Consider the following 11,832-nt stretch of genomic DNA (forward strand, 5'->3'; position numbering starts at 1 on the left):
CCCCCATTAGTTGCTATAAAAGCCTCCAGTCTTCTGGGAAGGCTTTCCACTAGATGTTGGAACATTGCTGCGTGGACTTGCTTCCATTCAGCCACAAGAGCGTTAGTGAGGTCGGGCACTGATGTTGGGCGATTAGGCCTGGTTCGCAGTCAGTGTTCCAATTCATCCCAAAGGTGTCCTATGGGGTTGAGGTCAGGGCTTTGTGCTGGCCAGTCAAGTTTTTCCACACCGATCTCGCTTCATGGACGGGGGCATTGTCATACTGAAACAGGAAAGGGCCTTCCCCAAACTGTTGCCACAAAGTTGGAAGCGCATAATTGTCTAGAATGTCATTGTATGCTATAGCGTTAAGATTTCCCTTCACTGGAACTAAGGGGCCTAGCCCAAACCATGAAAAACAGCCCCAGACCATTATTCCTCCTCCACCAAACTTTACAGTTGGCACTATCTGCCGGACTGCCAGATAGGGAAGTGTGATGCATCACTCCAGAGAACGTGTTTTCAGTGCTCCAGAGTCCAATGGCGGCAAGCTTTACACCACTCCAGCCGATGCTTGGCATGCTTGGCCATGGAAACCCATTTCATGAAGCTCCCGGCGAACGGTTCTTGTACTGACGTTGCTTCCAGAGGCAGCTTGGAACTCGGTAGTGAGTGTTGCAACCGAGGACAAACTATTTTTACGCGCTACGTGCTTCATCACTCGGCGGTCCCGTTCTGTGAGCTTGTATGGCCTACCACTTCGCGGCTGAGCCTTTGTTGCTCCTAGATGTTTCCACTTCACAATAACAGCACTTACAGTTGACTGGGGCAGCTCCAGCAGGGCAGAAATTTGACAAACTGACTTGTTAGTAAAGGTGGCATCCTATGACGGTGCCACGTTGAACATCACTGAGCTCTTCAGTAAGGCCATTCGACTGCCAATGTTTGTCTATGGAGATGACATACCACAGGTGGCTTGCTTCTGACGCTAAGCAGGGTTGGTCCTGGTCAGTTCCTGGATGGGAGACCAGATGCTGCTGGAAGTGGTGTTGGAGGGCCAGTAGAAGACACTCTTTCCTCTGGTCTAAAAAAGTATCCCAATTCTCCAGGGCAGTGATTGGGGACACGTCTTTCGGATGGGATGTTAAACGGGTGTCCTGACTCTCTGAGGTCATTAAAGATCCCATGGCACTTATCGTAAGAGTAGGGGTGTTAACCCTGGTGTCCTGGCTAAATTCCCAACCTGGTCCTCAAACCATCACGGTCACCTAATAATCCCCAGTTTACAATTGGCTCATTCATCCCCCTCCTCTCCCCTGTAACTATTCCCCAGGTCGTTGCTGCAATTGAGAACGTGTTCTCAGTCAACTTACCTGGTAAAAAAAAAGCCAAATAAACTAATTTGAAGGGGTGTCCACATACTTTTGTTTATATAGTGTGTTTTATCTGGCAGTTTGGGTTCAGTACACAGACTCTGTGACAGTCTAAAACTATGCCACATACTTTAAAAACCTAATGAATAATCATTCACCCCAAAAAATAATTTGGCTAACTATATTTGAGATGTAGGATTTGAATGGGTGCCATTTCGCCACCAAATGTGGGTTTTACAATAAACGTTTGACCCTGTGTCCATCTTGTCCCCAGGTTTGCCACCAGAGAGAGGAATGCCCTTCTGCTGTACAATGGGAGATTTAACGAGAAGCATGACTTTATCGCCTTGGAGATTATCGAGGAACAGATCCAACTCACCTTCTCTGCAGGTGAGAGAGCAGCAGTGTGTGTGTGTCCACAGTACAAATAATCAGGCTCACACAAGAGCTGGAGAATGACTTTCAAGTTGTTTGTATTAACACTAGCCGATAGCTTGATTAATCAACTCCGCTGTAAGGATTTCATTAATGTGGCTTCCACAAACCGCTCGGGTAAATACTCTTATCAGCTGAACTCCTTGACCGGTGTGAAACAAACAGTTACAGGATTTCGTTAGAAGGTGTCCTCTCAATTGTCTGGCTATGCTGCTGTGCTGTTAAACCTAGAGATGCATTGGCTTTGGCTGTGTGAAAGGAATGAGTGTTTTACTGTGGTCAGAGAGCAGCTGCTTTCCCCCGTAACAGAGCCCGGGCTGACTGATTCATGACAGTATAGACACTTAACAAGCCATAAAGACCTACTTACACCTTAGCCCTGCTCAGCCCCGCTCACACACGCTCACAAACAGAGGAGCAAAGGCTGGGCCACTGCTTCCCCTGGCTCAAATATGCACGCAAACAAACACAGCTCTTGTTGAATCCACTACGCTGAGTGTGTCTCACTGCCAATGCCTAAGGAGCCCTGGAGTTTATACCACACAACCAACGAGAAAAGGCAACGTTGTACTGCAGAAGTCATTGCGTTTTTTTCTGATAAAGACTGCTAAACACCATGACTAATGGCTCTGTGTTACACAGCTACGATGTTTTGTTACTGTTGACTGAGTCAGTGGGTAAATGCTTCCAGAGGGACTCCTGCCCTTGGTAAACAGTCAGTAAAAGCCCTGGGTAAATCTGGTGGGATTGTTGCTCTGTAGACGTTGTGATTGAGAACCATCGATATGGTTGGGAAACCCCTTGTGTTCTTACAGTGAGTGTGATTTATGATGACTGTGTGAGCTGGCTGGCTGGCTGGCTTTGTGAGTCTGGCTGCGTTTTTTATTTCCCCATGTTGGAGTTTCATGTTTTAGCTTAATGAATGAATGGAGGAGAGAAGTAGGTTTCCTTACGTTGATTTGAACTTTGACGTACTTAGAGGCTGTAAATGTTTTTATTTTATTTTTTTAATGCATGTTGTAAATCATGTATTGTTTGTTAGCAGTGTCGTACGATGGCACTACTATAATAGGAGACATTTATCATCCAATTAAAGTACAGCCTATACGTCTGGCATGCAAGGTTATGTACATCCAGCAGACAATATGGTATTGAATTGAACCACAACCTCTTTTCATCTCTCTTGTCTTTCCTATCTTTCCTATCTTTCCCTCTCTCCCTCTCTCCCTCTTTCCCTCTTTCCCTCTCTCCCTCTCTCCCTCGCTCCCTCTCTCTCTCTTTCTCTCTTTCTCTCTTTCTCTCTTTCTCTTTCCCTCTCTCCCTCTTTCCCTCTTTCCCTCTCTCTTTCTCTTTCCCTCTCTCCCTCTCTCCCTCTCTCCCTCTCTCCCTCTCTCCCCATCACTTTCTCTCCCTCCTCCAGGAGAGTCGAAGACCGTGGTCCATCCCTTTGTTCCCGGAGGGGTCAGTGACAGCCAGTGGCACTCTGTCCAGCTGCACTACCACAACAAGGTAAGACACTGCTACACCTTGTTGATCTCTCAGCTACACTACTACAACAAGGTAAGACACCGCTACACCTTGTTGATCTCTCAGATGCACTACTACAACAAGGCAAGACATCGCTACACCTTGTTTATCTCTCAGCTGCACTACCACAACAAGGTAAGACACCGCTACACCTTGTTGATCTCTCAGATGCACTACTACAACAAGGTAAGACACCGCTACACCTTGTTTATCTCTCAGCTGGACTACCACAACAAGGTAAGACACCGCTACACCTTGTTGATCTCTCAGCTGCACTACCACAACAAGGTAAGACACCGCTACACCTTGTTGATCTCTCAGCTGCACTACCACAACAAGGTAAGACACTGCTACACCTTGTTCATCTCGCTGTCTCGTCTGGCTTGTTTGTTGCTCTACATAGAAACTGTAAACATATGTTGAAGGCAAATATAATGGACACCCCAATGGAGAAGTCTGTCATGAACCTGTCATGTTCACCTACTCAGATAACCGGGTTGATAGTCTGTGGATATTTCGGCAACCTATAGATCATTTATTATGGACTATCGAAATAAAGTGTGACTACATTTAAGTACCATATTCATTTTTGGTATTTGGTATTTTATCAGGATCCCCATTAGCTGTTGCAAAAGCAGCTACTCTTCCTGGGGTCCACACAAAACACGACATAATACAGAACATCAATAGACAAGAACAGCTCAAGGACATAACTACATACATTTTAATCATAATGATCATGATTATATCATGAAGATTTTACGAGTCGTGTGTGTGTCTGAGTTAATCATAATTATATTACATGTGAACTATTCGAACAGAGTGAAACATGGCTGTGGTTTTCCTTACTCTCTGTATAAAAGCCAATCTTAAGGAGCATTATAATGTTTATTTCATAGTGTGGATCAAATTCACCACCAAAGGTATATATTATGGCAGTAAAATTGCTGGGTGTTATTTTCCCACAAACTTCCAAGGCCTCGGGCCCATTGAATTACAATAGCAGGCTGACAACATCTACCTCATCTAGCTCAAACGTATATTATAGATTATGCTTCTCTCAACATGAGAGAGTTTCTTAGCGCCGACTTTTAGATTCTTTTCCAACCGGTTTCCAGGAAAGCATATGTTAACTGGAAGGTATGTGCCTTGTGTTGAAGCTTTAGAATAGCCTCATCCATTTTTGTCACAAAAGACACCGGTTGCTTTATTTCCTGCCTGTCTTTGATTCCCGCTTTCTGGGCTTCCCTAACCCTGGTTTGATCAGATGTGAAATACTGTGTGTGTGTGTGTGTGTGTGTGTGTGTGTGTGTGTGTGTGTGTGTGTGTGTGTGTGTGTGTGTGTGTGTGTGTGTATGCATGCCTACGCACATTTTTAATTTTGGACCCTACTGTACGTATAGTTTTGTTCAGCCCCCTCTTAAAGAGGATCTGCCTCCGTTCTGACTTCGCCAGGATTGCAGAAAACAATGTAGCATTTTGTTATACTACCTATCAACTAGCCTTGTTTCTACCAAGCATGCTGGCACTGACAAGCATTTGGTCTCAGAAATTTAAATAGATGAAGATGTTCTTTAGAGCAGCATGGTTGTTGTCATTGTCACGTTCCTGACCTGTTTTCCCTTGTTTTGTATTTATTTAGTTGGTCAGGGCGTGAGTTGGGTGGGTTGTCTATGTGTGATTTTCTATGTTGGGATTTTGTGTTCGGCCTGGTATGATTCTCAATCAGAGACAGCTGTCAATCGTTGTCCCTGATTGAGAATCATACTTAGGCAGCCTGGGTTTCACGTGTGTTTTGTGGGTGTTTGTTTTCCGTGTCAGTAGTTGTGCCACACGGGACTGTTTGTCGGTTAGATTCTCTTTTGTTATTTTGTTTCGTGTAGTGTTCAGTTTATTTGATAATAAAACATGGACACTTTCCACTCTGCGTCTTGGTCCGATCCCTACACCTCCTCTTCAGACGAAGAGGAGGAAATCAGCCGTAACAGAAACACCCACCAACAAAGGACCAAGCAGAGTGGAAAAGGGCAGCGACAGCAGCAGCAGAAACAGACACAGGACTCCTGGACTTGGGAGGAGATCCTGGACGGCAAGGGACCCTGGGTTCAGCCAGGGGAATATCGCCGTCCCAAGGCGGAGTTGGAGGCAGCGAAGGCAGAGAGGCGCTGGTATGAGGAGGCAGCGCGGCGACGCGGTTGGGAGCCCGAGAGTCAGACCCAAACATTTCTTGGGGGGGGGGCACACGCGGAGTGTGCAAAGCCGGGTAGGAGACCTGACCAACTCCCCGTGCTTACCGTGGAGTGAGAGGCGTCGTACTGGTCAGACACCGTGTTATGCGGTGGAGCGCACGGTGTCCCCAGTACGCGTGCTTAGCCCAGTGCGGCTATTCCACCTCTCGCGACGTAGGGCTAGGTTGGGCATCGAGCCGGGTGTCTGAAGCACCGAGCCCGCAACGCATCTGGTCTCCAAATGCGTCTCCGCGGTGCTCCATCGCCGGGCCTGCCACATTGGACCCAGCCTTACAAATCGGTGTCCCCGGTTCGCCAGCATAGCCCCATGCGGCTATTCCACCTCGCCGCACTGGCAGGGCTACGGGGACCATTCAACCTGTAAGGTTTGGGCAGGCTCGCGTGCTCAAGAGCGTGTTACTCCTTCACGGTCGCGTATATCCAGTGCCACCTCACGTACCAGTCCTCCGGTGGCAGCCCCCCGCACCAGGCTGTCTTCCTCCGTCTCCTCCCTACAGGTGTACCCGTTTGCTCCAGCGGTGTCTGAGCTGCCTGCGGCTGCCAGCGCTGTCTGAGCTGCCTGCCTGCCCAGCGCTGTCTGAGCTGCCTGCCTGCCCAACGCTGTCTGAGCTGCCTGCCTGCCCAGCGCTGTCTGAGCTGCCTGCTGGCCCAGCGCTGCCTGCCCAGTGCGCTGCAGCTGAGCCGCCCGTCCTGCCGAGCCGTCCCAGAGCCGCCCGTCTGTCCCGTAGCCGTCAGAGCCGCCCTCATGCTGCCCGAGCCGTCAGCCAGCCCGTCATGTCCCGAAGCCGTCAGAGCCGCCCGGTCTGTCCCGAGCCGTCAGAGCCGCCCGTCTGTCCCGAGCCGTCAGAGCCCGTCCTCTGTCCCGAGACCGTCGAGCCCGCCCGTGCTGTCCCGAGCCAGATCAGAGCCCGACAACCCGTCATGTCCCGAGCCGTCAGAGCCCCCGTCTGTCCGAGCCGTCAGAGCCCTCGCGTCCTGAATCCCGACCGTTCACGAGGCTGCCCCGTCTGTCCTCCGACCAGACAGGAGCAGCGAGAGGCCGTCCGCCATACAGGGTGAAGCAGCAGAGCCGTCCGCCAGACCAGGATGCAGCAGAGCGCCGCCAGACAGGAGCGAGCCAGAGCCGTCCGCCAGACAGGAGCAAGGCAGCGAGAGCCGTCCGCCAGACAGGAGCAGCCGAGCCGTCCGCCAGACCAGCCGACGCAGCCGCAGCCGTCCGCCAGACAGGAGCAGCCAGAGCCGTCCGCCAGACAGGGACCGCCAGTGCCGTCCGCCAGACAGGAGCAGCCAGAGCCGTCCGCCCCCCCCCCCCCCCCCCCCCCCCCCCAGACAGAGCAGCCAGAAGCCGTCCGCCAGACAGGAGCAGCCAGAGCCGTCCGCCAGACAGGACCTGCCAGTGCCGTCAGCCAGCCAGGACCTGCCAGTGCCATCCGCCAGCAGCTGCCAGACCAGTCGCCAGAGCTGCCAAGCCAGTCGGCCAGAGCTGCCAGAGCCAGCCGGCCAGAGCTGCCAGAGCCAGCCGGCCAGAGCTGCCAGAGCCAGCCGGCCAGAGCTGCCAGAGCCAGCGCCAGGAGCTGCCAGAGCCAGCCGGCCAGGAGCTGCCAGAGCCAGCCAGCCAGGAGCTGCCAGAGCCAGCCAGCAGGAGCTGCCGAGCCAGCAGCCAGGAGCTGCCAGAGCCAGCCAGCCAGGAGCTGCCAGAGCCAGCCAGCCAGGAGCTGCCAGAGCAACCAAGCCAGGAGCTGCCAGAGCCGCCAGCCAGGACTGCCAGAGCCGCCAGTCAGCCAGGAGCTGCCAGAGCCGCCAGTCAGCCCAGGAGCTGCCAGAGCCGCCGTCAGCCAGGATCTGCCAGAGCCGCCCGTAGCCAGTTGCCAAGGCCGCCCGCCAGCCAGGATCTGCCAGAGCCGCCGCCAGCCAGGATCTGCCAGAGCCGCCGCCAGCCAGGATCTGCCCCTCAGTCCGGTGCTGCCCCTCAGTCCGGTGCTGCCCCTCAGTCCGGTGCTGCCCCTCAGTCCGGTGTGCCCCTTAGTCCGGTGCTGCCCCTTGTCCAGTGGGTTGATATGGAGGGTGGTGTTAGGAGGAGGCCACGGGGGCGATTAGGAGGCGGACAAAGACTTGTAAAGTGGGGTCCACGTCCCGCGCCAGAACCGCCACCGCGGACAGACGCCACCCAGACACTCCCCTAGAGTTTTAGGTGGTGCGCCCGGAGTCGCACCTTGGGGGGGGGTTCTGTTCATGTTCCTGACCTGTTTTCCCTTGTTTGGTATTTATTTAGTTGGTCAGGGCGTGAGTTGGGTGGGTTGTCTATGTGTGATTTTCTATGTTGGGATTTTGTGTTCGGCCTGGTATGATTCTCAATCAGAGGCAGCTGTCAATCGTTGTCCCTGATTGAGAATCATACTTAGGCAGCCTGGGTTTCACGTGTGTTTTGTGGGTGTTTGTTTTCCGTGTCAGTAGTTGTGCCACACGGGACTGTTTGTCAGTTAGATTCTCTTTTGTTATTTTGTTTCGTGTAGTGTTCAGTTTATTTGATAATAAAACATGGACACTTTCCACTCTGCGTCTTGGTCCGATCCCTACACCTCCTCTTCAGACGAAGAGGAGGAAATCAGCCGTAACAGTCATTGGTGTATATATAGGTCAAATCCCAACCTTTCTCAATAGGAACCAGTTCTAAAGAGGATGATTATTGTTAACGAGCGACATATCATGTAGTACTTTGTGGTTAGAGCGTTGGGCCAGTAACTGAAAGGTTGCTGGATCGAATCCCCGAGCTGACAAGGTAAAAATCTGTCGTTCTGCCCCATGAGCAAGGCAGTTAACCCACTGTTCCCTGGGTGCCGAATACTCAGAGGGGTTGGGTTAGATGTGGAAGACACATTTCAGTTGAAGGCATTCAGTTCTACAACTGACTAGGTATCCCCCTTTCCCTACTTCGTTCACCTCAATACCTGGCCATTACAAACCACAGTGTTATTTGCACTGTACAAACTTAAGGAATGTTGGTTTTCATTGTTCTGTTTGTTGTATTGCGAGTGTTGTGGGGGTATAGTACCATGGGAACGGGTGATTAATTTCCCTGCTATTGCCAGTCTGGGCAGATTTCCTGTTTCTTAACCAAATCCTCCTCTTTCTTGCTTGTTTAGTTTCTCCCATGACTGGACTTGTCGTCTTTAAGCTACTAGTGTTCTGTCGGCAGCGTAAAACAAACCCAAACGCATACACACACACACACGCATGCATGGGCGAGCTCTCACACACACACACACTAGAGGTCTTCACGAGTCCAACAGACCTGAATTTCCGAGATCCGACCCGGGACCCAAGTGGGTCCTAAATTCTGACTGTTGTCTCGGATCTGGGTCGGGTAGGTGTAACTAAAAATGTATTCTCGATTGGACCCGTCCTCTGTTAATTTAATGTGTGTGAGGTAATGACAACTGCGCCAGCTTGTAATGTATTCCGGCTGCTCACGTCATGTCCGCCTGCTGCTGAGTAGAAACCCAGTGAAAGGAGCCCTAGCCTAGGCTACTGTTGATTGTGAAGATGGAGGCCTTTTCCATTGAAGTAAAACAATTCTCAGACAACGAGAATGTTCTCGGGGACAAGTTTTAAAAATTGTAGTGGACAAAGATGAGAAGGATGTTGGCGCGGCGTTAATCTAACTGCACTGTCCAATTTACAGTAGCTATTACAGTGAAAGAATACCATGCTATTGTTTGAGGAGAGGGCACAGTTTTGAACATGAAAAGTTATTCATAAACAAATAAGGCATATTTGGGCAGTCTTGATACAAGATTTTGAACAGAAATGCAATGGTTCATTGGATCAGACTAAAACTTTGCACATACACTACTATCTAAATTGCTCCTGGGCTGGAATAATACATTATGGCCTTTCTCTTGCATTTCAAAGATAATGGTACAAAAAATAAATAATGTTTTTTACTTTGTATTATCTTTTACCAGATCTAATGTGTTATATTCTCCTACATTCCTTTCATATTTCCACACACTTCAAAGTGTTTCCTTTCAAATGGTACCAAGAAAATGCATATCCTTGCTTCAGGGCCTGAGCTACAGGCACTTAGATTTGGGTATGTCATTTTAGGCAAAACATTTTTTTTAAAGGGGCCGATCCTTAAGAGGGACTGGACTGTGTGAATGGACTGTGTGAAACTCGCTATTCAGGTTTGTTGCAATTTTCTAACTTTTATTTATGTCTGTGTCGGGAACATGGCACCGGCATATCTCTATCTTTCTCTCGATCTCTCTAGGGCTTCTCTTACTTTATATATACAGTACCAGTAAAAAGATTGGACACACCTATGCATTCCAGGGTTTTTCTTTATTCATCAAAACTATGAAATAACACATGGAATCATGTACTAACCAAAAAAGTGTTAAACATTTCAAAATAGCCACCGTTTGCCTTGATGACAGCTTTGCACGCTCTTGGCATTCTCCCATGAGGTAGTCACCTGGAATGTGTCTTGTTAAAGGTTAATTTGTGGAATTTGTTTGAGCCAATCAGTTGTGTTGTGACAAGGTAGCGGGGTATACAGAAGATAGCCCTATTTGGTAAAAGACCAAGTTCATATTATGGCAAGAACAGCTCAAATAAGCACATTCCATCATTACTTTAAGACATGAAGTTCAGATAATCCGGAAAATTTCAATTGCTTTGAAAGTTTCCTCAAGTGCGGTCGCAAAAACCATCAAGCGCTATGATGAAACTGGCTCTCATGAGGACCGCCACAGGAAAGGAAGACCCAGAGTTACCTCTGCTGCTGCAGAGGATAAGTTCATTAGAGTTAAGTGCACCTCAGATTGCAGCCCAAATAAATGCTTCACAGAATTAAAGTAACAGACACATCTCAACATCAACTGTTCAGAGGAGACTGCGGCAATCAGGCCTTCATGGACGAACTGCTGCAAAGAAACCACTACTAAAGGACAACAATATGAAAAAGAGACTTGCTTGGGCTAAGAAACACGAGCAATGGACATTAGACCGGTGGAAATCTTTCCAGACGCCTCACAAGTCCTCAACTGGCAGCTTCATTAAATAGTACCCGCAAAACACCAGTCTCAACGTCAACAGTGAAGAGGCAACTCCGGGATGCTGGACTTCTAGGCAGAGTTGCAAAGAAAAAGCCATATCTCAGACTGGCCAATTAAAAGAAAAGATTAAGATGGGCAAAAGAACACAGACACTGGACAGAGGAACTCTGCCTAGAAAGCCAGCATCCCGGAGTCGCCTCTTCACTGGTACTATTTAGCTGCCAGTTGAGGACTTGTGAGGCGTCTGTTTCTCAAACAAGGCACTCTAATGTACTTGTCTTGTTCTCAATTGTGCACCGGGGCCTCCCACTCCTCTTTCTATTCTGGTCAGAGCCAGTTTGTTCTGTGAAGGGAGTAGTACACATCGTTGTACGAGATCTTCCGTTTCTTGGCAATTTCTCACATGGAATAGCCTTCATTTCTCAGAACAAGAATAGACTGACGCGTTTCAGAAGAAAGTACATCGTTTCTGGCCATTTTGAGCCTGTAATCAAACCCACAAATGCTGATGCTCCAGATACTCAACTAGTCTAAAGGCCAGTTTTATTGATTCTTTAATCAAATCAACAGTTTTCAGCTGTGCTAACATAATGTCAAAAGGGTTTTCTACTGATCAATTAGCCTTTTAAAATCATAAACTTGGATTAGCTAACACAACGTGCCATTGGAACACAAAAGTGATGGTTGCAGATAATGGGACTCTGTACGCCTATGTAGATATTCCATAAAAAATCTGCCGTTTCCAGCTAGAATAGTCATTTACAACATTAACCTTTCACGAGCCTCTACCCCGGGTCCGGGATCACCCCCCACCCCCCAAGAAAATATGCACTGGCTAAACAACCATTTGAAGGAGGCAGGTCTGATGTCCATCTTGCGCAAGACGCATGCAGGAAGAGAATGGTACTTCACGTTTTCGTGTTTTATAGTGGCTCTGATTGCGCAATCGAATCCATTCAAAGTGTGATGACGTACTGACACCCAGAGGAAGACGTAGGCAGTGTCGTTTCTCCATAGCATCTACAGGCACCTTAAAACCGACCCCAGATCAGGGGTCAAAATTTCTGAAATCTGACTCCTGTCAGGAAAAGTGCTGTGAAGTAGTTCTGTACACTCAGAGACAAAATTCCAACGGCTATAGAAACTAGAAAGTGTTTTCTATCCAATAATAACAATAATATGCCAAAAAATCTTTTTGGGGGGGGGTTT

General features: G+C 48.9%; 1 protein-coding gene across 6 annotated transcripts in view; it reads left to right on the forward strand.

Moving 5' to 3' along the window:
• LOC111951213 (cadherin EGF LAG seven-pass G-type receptor 1) overlaps nucleotides 1–11,832 on the forward strand; it is a 123,226-nt gene that overhangs the window by 61,624 nt on the left and 49,770 nt on the right. For all 6 annotated transcript variants that reach the window (XM_023969284.2, XM_023969283.2, XM_023969286.2 and 3 more), the window contains exons 6-7: nucleotides 1,627–1,742; nucleotides 3,208–3,296. In XM_023969284.2, coding sequence (XP_023825052.1) covers nucleotides 1,627–1,742; nucleotides 3,208–3,296 — 205 coding nt within the window. The remainder of the gene's footprint in view (nucleotides 1–1,626; nucleotides 1,743–3,207; nucleotides 3,297–11,832) is intronic.

The sequence above is a fragment of the Salvelinus sp. IW2-2015 genome, linkage group LG3 (genome assembly GCF_002910315.2).
Source record: "Salvelinus sp. IW2-2015 linkage group LG3, ASM291031v2, whole genome shotgun sequence".
NCBI classification, from domain to species: Eukaryota; Metazoa; Chordata; class Actinopteri; order Salmoniformes; family Salmonidae; genus Salvelinus; species Salvelinus sp. IW2-2015.